Here is a 20,819-nt window from a genome sequence, read left to right on the forward strand (position 1 = left end):
TGCCCCGGTCCGGGAGGATCCCACGTGCCACGGAGCGGCTGGGCCCGTGAGCCATGGCCGCTGAGCCTGAGCGTCCGGAGCCTGTGCTCCGCAACGGGAGAGGCCACAACAGTGAGAGGCCCGCGTACCGAAGGGAAAAAATGATGTTTTCTTTATTTATCCAGCATTTAATTATTTATTTGTTTATTGCTTAGTCGGGTCTTAGTTGTGGCACTTGGGCTCTGTAGTTGTGGCACGGACTCAGTAGTTGAAGCACGAGGGCTTAGTTGCCCTGTGACATGTGAGATCTTAGTTCCCTGGCCAGGGATTGAATCTGCGTCCCCTGCATTGGAAGGCGGATTCTTAACCACTGGACCACCAAAGAAGTCCATATCCAGCATTTTAAAATTGTTTTCAGCAAGAGTTAGTTCTGAAAGCCTACCCTAACAATTTAAAAAATGGAATTCAAAAGTATATATCTCTAGGGCTTCCCTGGTAGCGCAGTGGTTGAGAGTCCGCCTGCCGATGCAGGGGACACAGGTTCGTGCCCCGGTCCAGGAAGATCCCACATGCCGCGGAGCGGCTGGACCCGTGAGCCATGGCCGCTGAGCCTGTGCGTCCGGAGCCTGTGCTCTGCAATGGGAGAGGCCACAACAGTGAGAGGCCCGCATACCGCAAAAAAAAAAAAAAAAGTATATATCTCTGATCATGCAATTTGGGGCAGGACATCCCTGAGAAGATTTTGGGAAGTAGGGAAATTATTCATGGCATCTTGCAAAAGGACCACTATATTCAATATTGCTTTTAAAGCCAGATTCTAATAATAGCAGCTTCCATTAACTGAACTCTTTTTCTGTCCCAAGCTTTCTACTGGGGCCATTACATAAACTCTTTAATTTCATAAACATAACAAACCTATACAATGATGGGTACTATCATTATTCCTGTTTTATGAAATGAAGAAGCTGAGACTTGAGACGTTCTGAGACGATTAGCAGAGTTTGACCCAGACCCAGATCTAGGGCTCCAGAGCCAGGCTCCCAACCCCAAGGGGCTCCCCTTCTTGTCCCAGTCTCAGATTTTTTCCATAAACACTGGAAGGCTTAAAGCAGGGGCCCCCAACCCCTGGGCCACGGACTGGTACTGGTCCATTGCCTGTTAGGAACCAGGCCACACAGCAGGAGGTGAGCGAGCGGTGGATGGGCGAGTGAAGCTTCATCTGTATTTATAGCCATTTATATCTGCTCCCCGCCGCTCGCATTACTGCCTGAGCTCCGCCTCCTGTCAGCATTATGGTGAGTTGTATAATTATCTCCTTATATATTACAGTGTAATAATAATAGAAATAAAGTGCACAACAAATGTAATGTGCTTCAGTCATCCCAAAACCATCCCCCCTACCCCGGTTCGTGGAAAAACTGTCTTCCACGAAACTGGTCCCTGGTGCCAAAAAGTTTGGGGACCACTGGCTTCAAGGACTGAGCTTTGTCTACTCTCATTTTCCCTGTCCCCCTTGTGGTGGAAATGTGAACTGCGACAGGCCGGAGCTCTCTGGAGAAGGTTGCTCTCACATTTCAGGAATCAATGGGAAGCATGTTTAAACTTCTGATTCCTGGGCTGCAACTCCAGAGAGTCTGAAGCACCAGACAGAGAGTAGTGCCCAGAAGCATGAAGTTTTCATCTGCTCCCGGGGAGTTCTGTTGTAGTGGGTCTTGGACCCCACTTTGAGAAAAGCTGATCTAAGGGTGAATGAATATCCATGAATCATTGGATATTGCGGGCTTGTTCTCTCCTATTTCCTGTTAGTGAAGGGCAAGTTTATGTCTTTCCAGTATGTAGGGAATGGCCTTTTCCCCTTTTAGTCTCTTGAAAAGCAGTTAAGACTTGAATTACTTTTAAATGAGAGAGTACATCTAGTGCTTTGTAAGCCCTGTTGAGTAGAAATGAGAATGTTTGAACCAGGACATCTTTGATGTTAAAATGTACTATCCAGGGGCTTCCATGGTGGTTCAGTAGTTGAGAGTCCGCCTGCCGATGCAGGGGACGCGGGTTCGTGCCCCGGTCCAGGAAGATCCCACATGCCGCAGAGCGGCTGGTCCCGTGAGCCATGGCCGCTGAGCCTGCGCGTCCGGAGCCTGTGCTCCGCAACGGGAGAGGCCACAACAGTGAGAGGCCCGCGTACCGCAAAAAAAAAAAAAAAAAAGTGTACTATCCAGTAATTCATTGTTTGACTGTAATATAGTGGTGGGAGCTGAAGGGAAAAGTAAAGTATCTGGTTATTTTAGAGAAGAAAAATCTCATCCTGTCTTTCTTCCTCCTCCCTCACCCACTTCTTCTCAGGTTGTGAAGTGGTCGGATTGTTGCTTGCCGTTAGCTTGCAGACCTGGGGATCCTTATCAGTTAATCGCCAAAGCAAGTGTGGATGACTTCAGCAAGCTGGGAGTGGCATTCCTTGAGGATAGACTCCAGGTGGCTAATGGACTGATACCCCAAAAGATCGTTTGTAAGTCATCTTGGGAGATGTTTTCATCATAGCAGCATGCCATTAGTTATGAGCTTAAGGACTGTTGTTTGGTGTGACTTAAGGGCAATGCGTATTTGCAGCTTAATTCAGCCAGCAGTTTGGATAGAACCATAATCGTATAACATTCATACATGTGTCAGTTTTTTTTTTTTTGAGGTGCTTATCCCTGACTATATCATTAGTGCTTTTCAAATTCTTAAAGAAGGATTTCCCATAATTGCGTTGTTCATGAAATGGCCTGAAAAGTTAGAACCCATATAATATTTATTTCACACACTCTCATACAGTATAACTGGTTTCTGGACCATAGTTCAACTGAATGGAAGGCATAGCCAGTGTTACTATGAAGTTCTAAATCTAACAGTTTTTTTTACTTAAAACATATATACTACATCATTTTGGGACACATCTTTTTTCAGGAAACACGCAAAATGTTCTTCCTTAATTAGGCTTAAAAGTAGGCTTTCCGTGTCCATGTTAGTCTTTTTTATGTATATGTATACACATATATAATTTTTAATTAATTAATTAATTAATCAATTAATTTCACTCCTGGCGGCATTGGGTCTTCGTTGCTGCGCACGGGCTTTCTCCAGTTGCGGAGAGCGGGGGCCACTCCCCACTGCGGTGCGCGGGCCCCTCACTGTGGTGGTCACCCCACCATTGCGGAGCACGGGGTTCAGGCACATGGGCCCCAGTGGTTGTGGCACGCAGGCTCAGTAGTTGTGGCTCGCAGGCTCTAGAGCGCAGGCTCAGTAGTTGTGGCTCACGGGCTTAGTTGCTCCGTGGCGTGTGGGATCCTCCCGGGCCAGGGCTCGAACCCGTGTCTCCTGTACTGACAGGCGGACTCCCAACCACTGCGCCCCCAGGGAAGCCGATGTACACATATACTTTTAAAATTTTATTTTATTGAAGTAAAATTGACTTACAAGAACGTCTTCATTTGTATCTTGAGCCAGTGAGTGTCACCAGCTCTGGAAATTTGTGAAAATCACTTCATTTCCCCATCGGCCGTGTGCATGTGCCTAATACCATGCCAGATGTTTAGCAAGTGCTCAGTTGATGTCTTTTGAATTGGTGATTGTAAACTTATATTCCAGACGTGGGTCAAGATACTGGCAAGATCCTTCTCCCCGGCTGATCCAATGAAGTGTCCTGAGAGTGGCTTTTTCCTGGGGCGTGCGTGGATAGACTCTAGCTATGTGCCTTGTTTTTGAGTTTCGTTATCATATAGGAGATGGATAGCCACAAAATTGAATCTATAAGCAAGTGGACAAAATCATCTCTCCGAATCTCACTTTCTTCACCAGACAATAAGGGGGTCTGAGGTTTTCCGATCTGTATGGGAAAGGTGTGGAAACGTGCGATTTTACTCGGGATTGTCAGGGGCACCCTCCTAGCAGGCGGGAGCAGTTACATGGTTCTCAAGGAGGCCTCAGAGTTCGGCGGGGGGGATGAGGGCTGCCCTGGAATGTGGGTCGTGCAGCGCAGAGAGTGCCCTGAGGTTCTGAGCTGAGCTGCGTGACAAACCAGAGGGTTGATGGATTGTCTTTTCCGTTCTCTTTAGCCGTCCACTTGCACGACTCCGCTCTGAAGGAACTTAAGGATCAAGCCTCAGACACGCCAGCCCAGCTCCTAGAGCCCCAGCCTGCATCTTCTGTTGAGAGCAAGCCTGAGCTGGAGGCTATGGAGCACGTTGGCAGAGAGGACCGCCAGGTTCTGGGTTCCGCACCCACGCAGGGGCAAGGCGGTGCCGGGGAGAGCGACAGAGGCGTGGGCTCCGTCGAGGGTTGTCACCTCCATCTTTCTAGCTGCCACGAGTGTTTGGAGCTTGAGAACAGCACCATCGAATCCGTCAAGTTTGCCTCTGCAGAGAACATTCCAGATCTTCCCTACGACTACAGCAGTGGTTTGGAGGGCATCGCGTATGACCTCTGCCCCAAGAGAGAACAGAGGAGGGTCAACCTCATGGGAAAGGCACCCAACATCCTTCTCTACGTGGGGTCCGACTCCCAGGACGCGCTGGGCCGGCTCCAGCAGGTCCGGTCAGCTCTGGCCGACTGCGTGGACACCAACTGCTACACTCTGTACCACCTGTCACTGGAAAGTGCTCTCAGGGACCCGTGGCCAGACAACTGCCTGTTGCTGGTCATTGCCACGAGGGAGCCCGTCCCTGAGGACCTGTCCCGGAGGTTCATGGCCTATCTTTCTCAGGGAGGGAAGGTACTGGGCCTGTCATCACCCTTCACGCTTGCTGGCTTCCAGGTGACCAGGAAGGCCCCACTGCAGGACACAGTCCAGAGCTTGGTTTTCTGCAAGGCGGACAGGAGCCAGGTGAGGCTCAGCGTCCTGAGCAGCGGCTGCGTTTTCGAGGGGGGCCCTGGGGAGCCGCTCAGCCTGGGCAAGCTCCAGGGCCACCTGGACAACGAGGACGAGGACAGGCTGATTGTGCAAGTGCCTTTCGGAACATGTGGAGGAGAAGCTGTTCTTTGCCAGGTACGCAGGCCGGCATCCGTGTCAGGATCTTTGGGTCTCTTTGATTGCATACGCTCTCGAAGAATGTACTTTGAAAGGTTGGAGAGTCTGTGTGCTGGGGGGGGTGCTTCTGACTTTCGGCTGGGAATTTTTGCTGATGGTGAGTAGCAGGCTTTCCTGTGGATATCCTGTTTCACCGAAATACTTGTGATGGAGGAACGAGGCAGAAGATATTATGGCTAATTAAAGATTGCTGGTTAACCAAGAATTAGCCAAAACTTGTTTCTTGTCTTGATCTATACACTGGTGATACTCTTTCTAACATCCATCAGTCCCCACTCTCTTGCCTCAAAGCACACACTTTAGTTAATGTAATCGAACTGTTATTTAATGAAAGGAATTGAGTGCCTTGGGGTGGTAATTCCAAACAGTAGTAACTATCATATTAAAATATTGTCAGGGGTTTGTGTGAATGCTCACCAACTGCTGGGACAGTGAGTGTTGAAAACACCTCAATTCCTTTATGATTTGTCAGTCTTAAAATCTAAGTGCTGAGAACAGTTTCAAATAAGAGAATATTGAAATGATTTAGATTTATAGCAAATTAATGCATAGGTAAGAAAAAATGGAAACAGAGATAAAAGGAAAACTTTACTTCCCTTCCCGTGCTAAGGGGGCTCCTTTGGTTCATCTGCTGTTTCTTGCGCCCCCACCCCCTGCATTCTTTTTGTTTTGAGCTTGTTGTTTGTTTAAGCAAATGGTAGCAGGATAGACTACTTCAGAATTCCTGATCATTTACTGCAAATCTTTTAATGCCTTTGGGCCAAAGTTTTTTTTTCCTTTTTGAATATTTACTTATTTAGCTGCTCTGGGTCTTAGTTGTGGCATGCAGGATCTTTTAGTTGTGGCATGCGGGATATAGTTCCCTGATCAGGGATTGAACCTGGGCCCCCTGAATTGGGAGTGCGGAGTCTTAACCACTGGACCACCAGGGAAGTCCAATATGATCTGATGAGAAGACTAAGTAGATGTGGATATCTTGCCCAGAATGGTTCCCAGGATGAGCGTAACAGATTTTGTTTTGTTATAGGGATTTTTTTTATTGAGTTAGGGAATTGTTTCCTTTTTTTTTTTTTTTGGTATGGTTTCATTTCATATGCTGTGCATCTCTCCAGCCCTCCTAGAAATTGTCTCTTGGGTTTTCTGACCAAATATTCTTTAAGGGGGCATGAACATGTTCGCAGATGAACGCATACAACGCAAGCAGGTTTCATGTGGGCTGCAAACTACATGGATTATTTTTTGGAGGCCTAATAAAGTTCCTCTTATCTTTTTGTCTGCAAATATGGTAACTATAGTAACTCAGAAAATCCACTTAAAAACCTGACTTCCTAGAGCTGCATTTCAGCTTTCAGCAGTGAATTTTACCACCCCTGTGCACAGACTTGTACTAGAAAATTGATTCGGCACTGTTGGCGATCCATTTCTCCGAGTTACATAGCAAATCTGCTTGCTGTACCATTTAAATTGACCCCGTTACTGTCATAAAATCTGATACGCGTGCATTGCCCTAGGATAAAAGGCAACATGATGTAGCCTCAGAAATCAGATGCAGGGGATTAGAATGTCATTTTTGATTTTAAATGACTTCCAGTCTCTGTGTGACAGGGTCACTGTTTTCTCCTCAGGGCTGTGTCACTACCATACCTTGCTGCCGAGAGCAACCAATAAATATTAGCACAGGCTGGTTAGTTTCCTCTTTCCCTGTTCAATTTCATAGTCTTCATTTTTATAATAAACGGGGCAATGATGTAACCCAGTAAGAGGAGGACTTCAAGGACAAACCACAGCTGCTCAATAGGTGGTGGTCTCACAGCCAGGGGGCTGACACTGAGACCTTAGGCAAGGCATTCATTGTTGTACAGAAAAAGGAAATTTTTTGTTTTTTTTTGTTTTTTTTTGCGGTACGTGGGCCTCTCACTGTTGGGGCCTCTCCCGTTGCGGAGCACAGGCTCTGGACACGCAGGCCCAGCGTCCACGGCTCACGGGCCTAGCCGCTCCGCGGGATGTGGGATCTTCCCGGACCGGGGCACAAACCCGTGTCCCCTGCATCGGCAGGTGGACTCTCAACCACTGCGCCACCAGGGAAGCCCTAGAAAAAGGAAATTTGGATGGACTGTTCTGCTGATCAGATTTGCAGGGAAAGTTTAAGGCTGTGGGTTAATGCTGACATTCGATTTATCACATGGACCAGGAGTTTGGCATGAAGTTGTGCAAATAGAGCCGGTGAAATGGATTTGAAATATTTTGTGTTCTTATTTAGCTTAGCACATAGCAGACGCGGTTCTGCTTTTATAGCAGAGTTTCTCAACCATGGCACTGTTGAGATTTCGGACCGGTTCCTTCTTTGTTGTGGGGTCATTAGCAGCACTGCCTGCTAGATGCCAGTAGCACCCACCGTCCCGTCTGTGACTGGAGACGTTTTTAGTTTGGGCTTTGGGGCTTGTCTAAATGCCTTAACTTTAGATGAAGCCAAGTTAACAGAAATGGGCCCATCACTATGGCAACAGCATCACAGCCAGAGGACCAGGAGGGTGGGTGCGGCACGCACACGCACTGGTGGCTGTTTTGAGATGCAGAGCCAGACGGCCTCTCTTCTCGCTGCTGTTGTAGAAGCACCTAACCTTGAAACTGACAATCGCGCTTTGCCCACAATGTCGACAGCTGTGCTTTCTCTCACCTCCTGGAATCCGGAGCCCCGCTCGGAGGGGGAGCTCTCCTTTTCGTCCTTGGCATCTCGCACTTGTGACAGGGACTTCCATAGCACCCCACCCTGAGTGTACTTGCTCAGCCCAGGGAGTACATTGCCATTAACCACACTTGCGCCCCTCCTTGGGCCCAGCTGGGGACAGAACTTGGCTCGTTTGATTTCTGCCACCTGTAAGAGGTAATCTCCGGACAGTCACATGCTCAGGTGAATTAAACGTGACCCGTTGCCATGCCGACCGTCCGTCCCAGCACTGGCTTTGACCCCTGGAGATGAGAGGCACACGTTTTGGGTAAGAATGCGCGGTAGAAGGAGACACAGTAGGATTCATATACCTTAAAGGAGTTCGCTTTTCTGCCTCCTTCCTTTTCTAGGGCTGTTTAGAGGACAGACTCCCCTGCTGCTCGTGGGCAAGAGGCTCGGCGGTGGGTGAAGCAGGCAGCCCTCAGCTGGCCCGCTGGAATGTGGGGGCTCTGCTGGACAGTCCTCCGCAAACTTTTTAGATTGGCTCCAACTTTCAACAAGTGGATTGTTTTAGACAGTATATTTGGGCAGTGTTTTTGTTTTGGTTATGGCTTGAGTGGGAATTGAGAGATTTTTAAGTTGCCTGAAGGCTGGCACTATACTTTTTAAAATTAATTAATTAATTAATTAATTAATTTTTGGCTGCATTAGGTCTTTGGTGTTGCACGCGGGCTTTTCTTTAGTTGTGTCGAGCGGGGGCTACTCTTCGTTGCGGTGCGTGGGCTTCTCATTGCGGTGGCTTCTCTTGTTGTGGAGCACGGGCTCTAGGTGTGCAGACTTCAGTAGTTGTGGCTCACAGGCTGTAGGGCGCAGGCTCAGTAGTTGTGCACGGGCTTAGTTGCTCCACGGCATGTGGGATCTTCCCGGACCAGGGCTCAAACCCCTGTCCGCTGCATTGGCAGACGGATTCTTAACCACTGCACCACCAGGGAAGCCCCTAGCACTATACTTTTCATTTTATTATAATGTTCTTATAACTTCAGCCGGGTGCTCCGCAGGCAGTAGAATCCCACAGCTGACCCCTGGCAAAAGCAAAATAAAATAAAGCATGGTCAGATTGCCCTTCTGAGTACTGAGTATTCTGGCATCCTCCAGGCTCTAATGCCCAGTTAAAATCTCATCTCAACAGAGCCAGAAGTTCTAGGACATTCCTTCATACCAAAACACAGACCATTGATAGGAAGGTTCTAGTTTGAGTCAGCTAGAAGTTCCGGTATGTTGGGATCTTAGTTCCCTGACCAGGGATTGAACCCACGCCCCCTGCAGGGGAAGTGTGGAGTCTTAACCACTGGACTGCCAGGGAAGTCCCAGAACTACTTTCATTTTACCTGTACAACAAAGCCTGAACTAAATACATGAAATTCCAAGTCTTATCAGGTGAAGGAGGGAGGTGGGACAGCCCTTTCTGGAGTCCGCCAAACCCTACTCCTCTATTTGTATTCCTGCAAACACCCTTAAAGCGGTGACTGAGGCCACTCCCGTCCCCAGGAGTTATGACCAGTAGGTGGAATAGAAGCTTCGAGCCTGACTCACTGTGCCTCCCCCAGTTCAGCAGCAACTGTACTTGGGTCCTCAGCACAACCATGTTCCTAAACGTTTGTCGTATAACCGAGTTAATTGACTTGCCCAAGGTCCCGTGACTGTTTAGCGATAAAATTCGGGACCTGGAAAGTTACTATCCGGGGTCATTTCCACCAGATCTTTTCAGCCACGATTTTAATGGGCTCCCTCAAATCTTTTTATTGCTTGTTGTTCCTTACCAAATATTCAGGTTCCAGGTTTATATACTGTTGATGATTAGAAGGATTCATGTTCAAGTTTTCAGAAAAAGTAGTAAAGCCACTGCTTTTCTTTATGTCGCTAAGTGCCCCTGATTTACATCACGGTGTCTTTTTCCCTCAGGTGCACCTGGAACTACCTCCCAGCTCACCAGTAGTGCAAACACCAGAGGATTTTAACCTGCTCAAATCAAGCAATTTTAAAAGATATGAAGTCCTTAAGGAGATCCTGACGACGCTTGGCCTAAGCTGTGATGCAAAACACGTTCCTGCCTTAACGCCTCTTTACCTGCTGTCTGCGGCTGAGGTGAGTGTGTGCTCGGCTGGGAAGGGACCTCCTCAGGTGCCCTTCGTCAGAACGGTGACCCTTCCCTCAGTCGTTGCCTTGCAGTGGGTTTCAATTTTGTTTTCTGTTGTGATTGTCCATTTCTATTTTGACTTCAGGTTTTGAAACCGCCTTAAAGTTGTCCAAGTATAACTAATTTCTTTGGTGTTTTATATAAGGGAGGGAGGGAAGAACATAGGAGTTCAGAGGGAGTTATGTCTTAAAGTTCTGTGGCCCTTTCCACTTGAGGGGGGAAAAGGTCACTCTTTTATGTGTCAAGAGTGTATTTGGAAACCGCATTTTATTCAGTTGGGATTAAAAGCCTTCGCTTTGATTTGGGCCTTCCTCAGTGAATCTTTGGATGGGGAAATCACAACTTTTGTTTCTTTTGTGCTGAAGTCTGCCATCTTGTGGCAAAAGGGGCTCTGGATTTCAGTTGCTACCTTTTACCTTTGTCTAAAGGGAAAATGTCATGGAGTTGGGAATGTATTCAGGAATTTTCCTGGCCTTTTGTCTGCATTTGATGCCTGTGGCTGCTACCTGGTTGGGCAGGTTGCCACATTCTCCAGGTGTGTCTTCTCAATAATCTTTTTGCTTTGCCAAGCTGTCAATTTCTTGTTGATTGTGGCAAATTATTTTGTGGGACTATCTCTGTTTGTCTCCCCTAAATGGGGAAATTTGTGAGTTTAGTGACGTAACTATATAGTTTCAGCAAATACCTAATAGTCCAGGTGACTATAAACACCAAACTTCCCTGCTTTGCTGGAAAAGAACAAATTATACCCTCTATCTGAACCGTTTTAAAAGAGGAGGAATTCTCTTTTGGGTTATTCTCTGTCCCTTGGCAAACTTACTTTTCAGAAGAGACTAGAGCTATGAGTTCTCTGGGTGGGATGTGCTCACTTGGGGAAGACAGATATAGAATCTGAGAGCATTTAGGATTTGGATACCTTACAGAATTATTTGAGGACTAGATGAAATCGTATATATAGAAGTTCTGTGTAAATTGTATCATTTAAACCTTAGTGCAGGGACTTCCCTGGTGGCACAGTGGCTAAGAATCTGCCTGCCAATGCAGGGGACACGGGTTCAATCCCTGGTCCGGGAATATCCCACATGCCACGAAGCAACTAAGCCCCGTGCGCCACAACTACTGAGCCTGCGCTCTGGAGCCTGTGAGCCACAACTACTGAGCCCACATGCCACAACTACTGAAGCCCGTGCACCTAGAGCCCGTGCTCTGCAACAGGAGAAGCCACTGCAATGAGAAGACCGCACACCGCAACGAAGAGTAGCCCTCGCTCGCCGCAACTAGAGAAAGCCAGTGCACGGCAACAAAGACCCAACACAGCCACAAACAAACAAACAAACAAAAAAAACCATTAAACACCTTAGTGCAATTATTATTATTATGTTACTGGTGTTGCTGGGAGATTGAATAAGTTAAAAGTGTATAATGTGCCTAATAAGTGCCTGGTGCCTGGTCTAAAAAGACTAGGTAATTTTTTTTTTGTAAATTTATTTATTTTATTTTACTTATTTTATCTTTGGCTATGTTGGGTCTTCATTGCTGCACGTGGGCTTTTCTCTGGTTGCGGTGAGCGGGGGCTACTCTTCGTTGCTGTGCGCAGGCTTCTCATTGCGGTGGCTTCTCTTGTTGCGGAGCACGGGCTCTAGGCGCACGGGCTTCAGTAGTTGTGGCACATGGGCTCTAGAGCACAGGCTCAGTAGTTGTGGCACACGGGCTTAGTTGCTCTGCGGCGTGTGGGATCTTCCCGGCCCAGGGCTCAAACCCGTGTCCCCTGCATTGGCAGGCGGACTCTTAACCACTGCGCCACCAGGTAATCCCTAAGTAATGTTTTTAATTAAAAAAAATTAAAAGTATAGCAATGGATGATTTTTTTCATAGTCATTGCATTTTCATTACACAGTTTTTTGAGCCAGTCTGCCCTCTTTTTCTTCTTTTTTTAAAATTTTATTTTATTTATTTATTTATTTATTTTTGGCTGCGTTGGGTCTTTGTTGCTGCAAGCGGGCTTTCTCTAGTTGCAGCGAGCGGGGGCTACTCTTCGTTGCGGTGCACAGGCTTCTCATTGCAGTGGCTTCTCTTGTTGCGGAGCACAGGTTCTAGGCACATGGGCTTCAGTAGTTGTGGCTTGCGGGCTCTAGAGCTCAGGCTCAGTAGTTGTGGCACATGGGCTTAGTTGCTTCGTGGCATGTGGGATCTTCCCGGACTAGGGCTCGAACCTGTGTCCGCTGCACTGGCAGACGGATTCTCAACCACTGTGCCACCAGGGAAGCCCTGCCCTCTTCTTAATGGGTGTTCTTGGGGATTAATGGTATGACTTTTGTTTGCACCTTCATCTCAGGCCCCAAAGCTCCACATCATTTATCTCTGTTTTATGTGTTAATAGAAGGAGAAGCAACAGCTCTGTTCTGTGATTTATTAAAAAGTATCAAAATAAAGCCAGTCCTCAGAGCTTCAACACTTAAAGAGGACCCATTTATAGACTCCCCCCCCACCTTGGAGGGATGGGGCATAGCCTTTGGGGTGAGGGTTTCTGGTCCCTAGGGGAGGTGGCTGTCCCTCTCCTAGACCTTCTCTCTCCCTCCTTTCCTGAGCGTGGAGGGCTGAGGCTGGACTTGTGCGGGGTGCCTGCCTGCTCCGAGGTCAGGGAGCGAGCTAGACCCAGGCTTGACCCTGGCAGTGCTCCCTGACCTTTCCCGTGAGCTCTTGTGATCATGCTGGTCTTGGGACTTGGGCCTCCTGACTCTTGGCCGTCGCAGTGGAGAGGAAAGAGCGACCTGCTCTCTTGTGACTGTCCCGTGAGCAGAGGTTTGGAATTCTAGGTTTTTCCATCTTCTTTAGAATGGGCATAACCTGAAATACCTAAGGCTTTGTATTGTGTGTCTGTGTATATTACTATATACAGTAGATGCTTCCTATTTTTGTCCTCTGGCTCTTTAAACTGCCTGGGGGTGGGAGGATACATTTTCTCCTATTCATTGGTAACCCCCATTCACAAACCATGGGAATGCAAAGCTTGAACAATATTAAAGCAAATATTTATTCTATATACACATACACAAACACTCCACACAGACCCCAAGCCGACGAAGCCCTTTATTGTATAAAAACTTGGGAAAAGAGTAATTTTGAGCGATGTTCACTTCTCATTTCGGGCCCTTCACTTGGTCTGGTTGATCTTAGGTATCTGTCCTGTGGACTACTTTCCATCCCAACTGCTTCTCTTTGAATTCTGCTTTACTTTGGGAGCCCAAGGAACTGAGTGCGTGAATGAAGGTATGATTGTTACATATGTGTATCCTTATTTTTTAATGTTAATTAACTCCTCTTAGAAGACCCTGAATCTGCTGTAGAAGGAAGTGCAAGAATTCAGGGTTTCGGGCTTCCCTGGTGGCGCAGTGGTTGAGAGTCCGCCGGCCGATGCAGGGGACACAGGTTCGTGCCCCGGTCCGGGAAGATCCCACATGCCGTGGAGCGGCTGGGCCCGTGAGCCATGGCCGCTGAGCCTGTGCGTCCGGAGCCTGTGCTCCGCAACAGGAGAGGCCACAACAGTGAGAGGCCGACGTACTGCAAAAAAAAAAAAAAAAAAAAAAAAGAATCCAGGGTTTCAGAAGTGTGTTTTCCTGGAATACAAATGCTCTGAAGGATTACTGTGCAGGTGTAAAGGTGGCTACTTACCAACTGTGCTGGTCTTTCTGGAGGCAGCTGGGCGAGTCCTCCTCGTCTTTCTGATGCCGAGACATTTCGGAATACCTTCTCGTCATTGTGCTGGTGGCTGAGTATTATAGATACGGATGACAGATTGGGAATGGAATTGGATCGTACTCTCTATTCTGAGCCTTCTTAACAGATCTTCTTGCTTCCCATGGAATTAAGTTCCACGGCGAGGATCCTGGCATCCCGTCACCTGTTACATACGGCCCATCTTTAGGTTTCTCACCTACCTTTTGGATTAGATGCCTGTGCTGGCTGTTTGTTTTCTTTCTTTCTTTTTTTTTTTTCTCACATCTTTATTGGAGTATAATTACAATGTTGTGTTAGTTTCTGCTGTATAACAAAGTGAGTCAGCTATACATATACATATATCCCCATATCCCCTCCCTCTTGGGTCTCCCTCCCAGCCTCCCTATCCCACCCCTCTAGGTGGTCACAAAGCACCGAGCTGATCTCCCTGTCCTATGCAGCTGCTTCCCACTAGCTATCTATTTTATGTTTGGTAGTGTATATATGTCCATGCCACTCTCATTTCATCCCAGCTTACCCTCCCTCCCCCCGCCCCCACCCCGTGTCCTCAAGTCCATTCTCTACGTCTGCGTCTTTATTCCTGTCCTGCCCCTAGGTTCTCCAGAATCATTTTTTTTTATTCCATATATATGTGTTAGCATATGGTATTTGTTTTTCTCTTTCTGACTTACTTCACTCTGTGTGACAGATTCTAGGTCCATCCACCTCCCTGGCTCTCTGCTTCTTGCTTCCTGTAAAATACTCTGTGCTATTGAGGATCAGAGATCTCTCACCACACGGTGTCGCTGCTGAGCCAGGCTGCCTAGTGAGCAGGCAGAATTATATCCTAGAACTATGAAGTAGCTCTTCAGAGATTTGCTTTTTTTCTCTCTCTACATCAGTTTTGCATAGTATAATTTAGTAATTTTCCATTATATCGGTGGCACTTTTTCTGGGCCTGTAGAAATTATTTCATAGTCACAGTTAATAATATTCATCTTTCATTAAACATTTACTGTGTACTAGGTACTATTATAGGATGGACTGTGGAAGAACAAAACAAACACACTAGTTATCTAAATAGTTTTACTGCATACCAGCTGTGTTTATACAGGTTGGTGCCTGGAGACTCGCTCTTTATACCAAAGCGCACAGAAGATTTATGAGGCATCTATGTGCTTCCATATTACAGTGACATAAATGGAAAAAAGATAGCATGTGATCCAAGTAGAAAAAAAAACATTCACCCAAAGTACAGTCAGCCCTTGGCATTTGCTGGAGGTGTGTTTCTGAGACCTTCGTTGACACCCAGGCACCACAGTAGCATGTGATTTCACTATAAAATCCAGTCACGTGTGACTTCATGAGTGTCACCATGCATGACACCATGGGGAAACAAGGCCCCGCTGAGGTGCAGATGCTGGGTGGCCCAGCTGGACTTCTCTGACCGAGGTCTCCCCATTTAATCGAATCTCCCAGGGGCAGGACTGAAATTCAGACCTCCACAAAATTACGATACGTTGTAAACCATAAAATGCATGAGCACACATACACCACACGCATATGTCCATAGAAAAAAGACTGGAAGGAAATACGGTATATATGGGGGGTATATTTCAACAAGCTCTGAATATCTGATTTCCTATCTATTCCACTGTGGTGTGGGTTTCCTTTGGTGAGATTCAGGCTCAAGTTTTAGCAAAATGTCAGCAGTCTTTGGTGACACATCAGCCTCATTTACGAAAAGGAGATACTAAAACAGTGAGAGTATTTTTATTCTAAGCTCTTTTACAAGTTCATGTTTTATGTTTTTTTTTTTTTTTTTTTTTAATGAAATGAGCTCTCTGAGAAATGTACCTCATCCCTGCAGTTTTCTTCTAAGTGTATTCGTTTTGGAGCAAACTGCAGTCACTCTCACAGGAGTCCCGTTTGATGTCAGGAGGCATCACTTTAAACCTTCTGATGCCATGGACAGGTCCATCTGTCTCGTCAAAAGTTGGATGCTGGGCTTCCCTGGTGGCGCAGTGGTTGAGAGTCCGCCTGCCGACGCAGGGGACGCGGGTTCGTGCCCCGGTCCGGGAAGATCCCACATGCCGTGGAGTGGCTGGGCCCGTGAGCCATGGCCGCTGAGCCTGCGCTTCCGGAGCCTGTGCTCCGCAACGGGAGAGGCCACAGCAGGGAGAGGCCCGCATACCGCAAAAAAAAAAAAAAAAAAAAAAGTTGGATTCTAAGTGCATAACTTACACAAGGAAGTGTATGTAACCTTTGTTGATTCACCTAACCATAAAATCTTGTTGCTATTTTGTAGCAACAAAATAGCATTAAATCTTGTAGACTTAATGGTGATTTTAAGTCTACATTAATGGTGATTTTAATAAAATCAGCATTAAATCTTGTAGACTTAATGGTGATTTTATTAAATTTTAAAAATTTCTTTGTATTTTCCAAATACTCTGTTATGAACATGTATTAATTTTATAATGAGCAAAACCAGTTATTAAAACTTAAAAAACAAATTACTGTATGTCATTGGACTTTGAAGGCATCCCATAAATGGTCAAAATTTGAATGTTAAAAGGCAAGGACCCTCGTGTAGATATTGATATTTTATTTAATATTTGACACCTATATTAATTATTTTAAGAGCGTTGGCTTTGTTAGTAAATGGCTTTACTCTGGCTACGACTATTAGGTTTACTTTTGAGCCCTCAGGTCGGCATGTGTGCGTCTCAGGGCCTCAACCGTCCATTAGCTCCCATGGCTGGAAGGTGGCTACTGGTGGTTGTTCCTAATTCTAGCGTCCCCACCCCTGCTTGGATGTAGCACTTTCTTGACTATCGAACTATTTTGAACCATTTGTCAAAGGAGACCATGTATGTATGCTGACATCTCCGGGGTGAGCGCTTTCAAACAGATAACTTCCTTTCCGGAGGTGTGGCTAGAGCCAGAGACTCAAGAGCCACTCAGGGGCCCCAGGGTCTGTGGAGCGGGATTGCTGGGCGGCCACTACTCCCTCCCCCCATCGGTGGTGACCGTAAGTTAGGAAGGATACACCTTTCCTGCGGGGCACACCGGCGTGTTTGTGAGCGACGCTGATTTTATAGAAAAGCCACAGTTCTTTCCCTGGCAGAACCTAAAGTCCAGTCGGTCCAGAAAGTCACCCTCTTGTTTCCGTTTCTCTGGGCTCTGTTGCTATTTTTATCTCAGCCAGGGAAATGACAGAAAGAAGGAGGCTGGGCAGTGGAGTCACAGGGGTTTGTGCCGAGAGGGGCAGCTGGTGGATTTGGACAGACTAGGACAGAGTCGAGGCCCCCCTCCGCCCCACCCACTGCCAGCGGGTCCCTTTCCACCCCCTTGGGGCAGGAGGAGGGGCCGCTGTGCACAGCCCTCCGCTGAGGTCCGCAGCGGGGAGGACTGGGCCTGCCCTCTTATCCTGGGGTATCGCCGCTTGGGTCTGGGGGACACGGGCTTCTTTCTGAAGCAGTAAAGCTGGGATTCTTTCGGGCGTTCCTCACAGCTCGTAGCTAGTGGCATGGAGGCGACCTGAGCATCCGAAGCCAGCAGGACATAGGCAGGAATCCTGCCAGAGGGTGTGTGGTTCCTTTGCCTCGGGGTCAAATGGAACCATAGTAAGAAGTGACAACTGGGTTTGTTATTAAAGAAACTGGTCAGAAATCACTACGTTGTGCGTGTGTGTGATTTTGGTGGTGTGGGACTGTGGGGCGGATCATGTATGCTTCAAAACAAAACCTGGTGCAACATTTCATTTTGAGTCAACCCCAAATTATTTGTTGTGAAACTTTTCCCTCCCTGCCCAAACAGGTTTTTTGTTTGTTTGTTTGTTTCCAGGGAGGATTTTTTTAAAATTTAATTTAATTTAATTTTATATAGCAGGTTCTTATTAGAAAGCGGGGGTTGGTGGTGGTGGTGGGATGAACTGGGAGATTGGGACTGATATGTATAAAATAGATAACTAACCAAACAGGTATTGTTGATAAAGATAGTTTTTTTTCTTTGTCTTTTTTTTTTTTTTCTTTTGCAGTACACGGGCCTCCCCACTGTTGTGGCCTCTCCCGTTGCGGAGCACAGGCTCCGGACGCGCAGGCTCAGCGGCCATGGCTCACGGGCCCAGCCGCTCCGCGGCATGTGGGATCTTCCCGGACCGGGGCACGAACCCGTGTCCCCTGAATCGGCAGGCGGACTCTCAACCACTGCGCCATCAGGGAAGCCCCGATAAGGATAGTTTTGATATTTGCAAATGTATTGTCCCTTCCCCCTAGGGAATTACTTTTTCGATGTTGGTTGCTTTATGAAGAAACTTAGACGAAGTCATACCACATGATACTTACCCCTCCTTCTCTAGCCGACCACTTCATTTAGCAAACATCCGAGCGCCTGCTAAGTGTGAGACCTTGCTGTGGAAGTTTCTGGAAAACAAGAGATGATTTCTCATCTTGCTCACACACTCTATAGTTAACCAAGGGCCTTCCCAGGTGTCAGGATCTCATCTGAGTCTCAAGTGGTCCTGCCAGTGGGGGGAGGGTAGGGAGGGGGTCCTTGCCCCTCAGAGGAGCAAACTGGATTGTGGAGCAGTGAAGGGTCTCATGTATTTTTCTGAGTTAATTAGACTTCTCCAATTAAGAAAAAAAATCTTTGCTTTCCTTTGTTTTAGCACAGTTATTTGGCGCGGAATCTTCCCTCCCTCCACCTTTAATCCTCGTTCTGAATCTTGAATGTACAGCGAGGTGGAAACTTCTAGTGTTCCTCTAGAATACAGCTTAAAAAATAGTTTTTAGAGATCCAAATTAGAGAGAAACCCAGAATTCCAGGTGTGCCCTGAATAGCTTTTTTTTTTTTTGCCCAGGAAGAGGGAATATTTATTTACTTTCTTTCTTACTTACATACAGCCATCAGTATTTTTGTCTGTGGGGTCTAGGCTCTGATCCAGTTTTTATTTTTCAAGTAACAGTCTTTTTCTTTAGCAAGAATATGAAGAAGTAACTTACATCATTATTTATTAAAATATACAGATTTTCCAAACGTATGCCCTTTCTCCTCTTGGCAATTCCCACCCACCACTCAATAAAATCATCTTTCAAAGGTCATTGTTTGTTATTTTCTTCTTTTAAACACACTATTCAGAGAAAAAAAATCACTGGGGATTCACATTATTCTAAACAATTTATGAGAAAGTCTGTCTGGTTGTATTTCCCAGTAGAAAGGGCTGGGGCATTATTAAATGATTTGTTATTGTTTTCTTCTGTAGACACCAAAAGATGAGACAGAAAAATCAAAGTTAATTAAGTAAAAGCAATCCAGTTTTTTTTTATGGCAGTATTTACTTTATTTCAGTGGTCTAGAACAAAACCCACACTATCTCCAAGGTACGCCTATACATTAAATGTGTACAATTTTTTGTATGTCAATTATACCCCTGTAGAGCTAAAAAAAAAAGTCAATAAAAGAATTGAAAGAGAAAAGAAAATAGAGGTTAACAGACTGTGTCTCTATAGAAATGAGTATCTCTTCCTATACCTCCACACTGTTCAACAAATATTTGTAGAATAGGATAAGCACTATGGTAAGGGCTGAGAGAGTGGCATGGACATATATACACTACCAAACATAAAATAGTTAGCTAGTGGGAAGCAGCCGCATAGCACAGGGAGATCAGCTCGGTGCTTTGTGACCACCTAGAGGGTGGGATAGGGAGAGTGGGAGGGAGGGAGACGCAAGAGGGAAGAGATATGGGAACATATGTATATGTATAACTGATTCACTTTGTTATAAAGCAGAAACTAACACACCATTGTAAAGCAATTATACTCCAATAAAGATGTTAGAAAAATAGAGAGACTTTGGACTTAGCCTTGCTTTAGCCGTTGGCATGACATGGCTATTCTCCACAGACCTCATTGTTCTTCTAATAGCATCAGCCTCAGTATCCACGAGTTACTGATCTGTGGATTCAACCAACCATGGATGGATTCAGAACGTGCAGGTACAGCTACTGGACTACACCATTTTATATAAGGGACTTGAGTATACATAGATTTTAGTATCCTGGGGGGTCCTGGAACTGATCCCCCATGGAAACCGAGGGATGACTGTAGTTTTCTAAAGGATTCCATTAAGCCATAAATTCTTTCTTAACAAAAACCAGGGTGTTCCTGAGTTAAGGGTGTACCTCCTTTTTCCCTCATGCTTCAACACCGGCTTGAATGTACTTTGTGAGGCTTTCCATGTATTGTTTCTCATAAACCCAATCACTGCCCTCTTTATGAGCCTATCAAATTTTGTTCATTCTAATAGAGCATTACGGATCATCAGACCAGATGTTTACTGATCTGTCTCTCTAATAGACTGTCTGAGCAATTCTTGTTGGGAGAAAATGGTTTCTTCAATCCTGAATAGCTTTTGACTTGTGGCTGACGCAGTGTCGGGGGCAGCTGTTTTACAATACGGCACCAGCTAAAGAGCAGATGGCAGATTAAAGCAAACATTTAAAAGCTTTTATAGCTATGAAGGCTTTTAAGGGTCTTTCATATACCTCTTTCTCTCCTTTCTTTCTTCCTTTGCCCTTCACCCAAACTAGAAATTTTTGCTTCATTTTAACCGACTTCCTGTTATCAAACATAATACCTATGGCAAAGGTGACATGATGAGTTTGATGTTGAAATGCAAAAGAAATAATACTTGGGATGTTTTCCTTTGCTGCCTTCATTTTATTCTGTTTTTTTTTTTTTGTGGGTGGGGAGAGGCTTTTCAGCTACTGTACGTGCTGTATTTTTACTTGAATCTTTTTTTTTTTTTTTTTTTTTCCGGTACGCGGGCCTCTCACTGCTGTGGCCTCTCCCGTTGCGGAGCACAGGCTCCGGACGCGCAGGCTCAGCAGCCATGGCTCACGGGCCCAGCCGCTCTGCAGCATGTGGGATCCTCCCGGACCGGGGCATGAAACCACGTCCCCCGCATCGGCAGGCGGACTCTCAACCACTGCACCACCAGGGAAGCCCTTTACTTGAATCTTGGTTGCACAAGAAAGTTTCCAAGTGGCTCTGGGGTGAATGCTTCTGGCTACAATCAAGGCAGAGACTGATAATGCACTGGGGGAAATGCAGACAGATACAACTTTGGTTGCTCTCTGCTTTTAATTGGTGTTGTCACGGTTTGGGTTTTCTCTGTGCTGCAGCTCTTGC

General features: G+C 46.3%; 1 protein-coding gene across 2 annotated transcripts in view; it reads left to right on the forward strand.

The window, feature by feature from the left end:
- HLCS (holocarboxylase synthetase) overlaps positions 1-20,819 on the forward strand; it is a 191,416-nt gene that overhangs the window by 17,434 nt on the left and 153,163 nt on the right. For both annotated transcript variants that reach the window (XM_081234649.1, XM_081234650.1), the window contains 3 exons: positions 2,320-2,482; positions 4,071-4,999; positions 9,672-9,854. In XM_081234649.1, coding sequence (XP_081090775.1) covers positions 2,320-2,482; positions 4,071-4,999; positions 9,672-9,854 — 1,275 coding nt within the window. The remainder of the gene's footprint in view (positions 1-2,319; positions 2,483-4,070; positions 5,000-9,671; positions 9,855-20,819) is intronic.

This window comes from Mesoplodon bidens (genome assembly GCF_964165515.1).
Source record: "Mesoplodon bidens genome assembly, chromosome: 5".
Taxonomy (NCBI): domain Eukaryota; kingdom Metazoa; phylum Chordata; class Mammalia; order Artiodactyla; family Ziphiidae; genus Mesoplodon; species Mesoplodon bidens.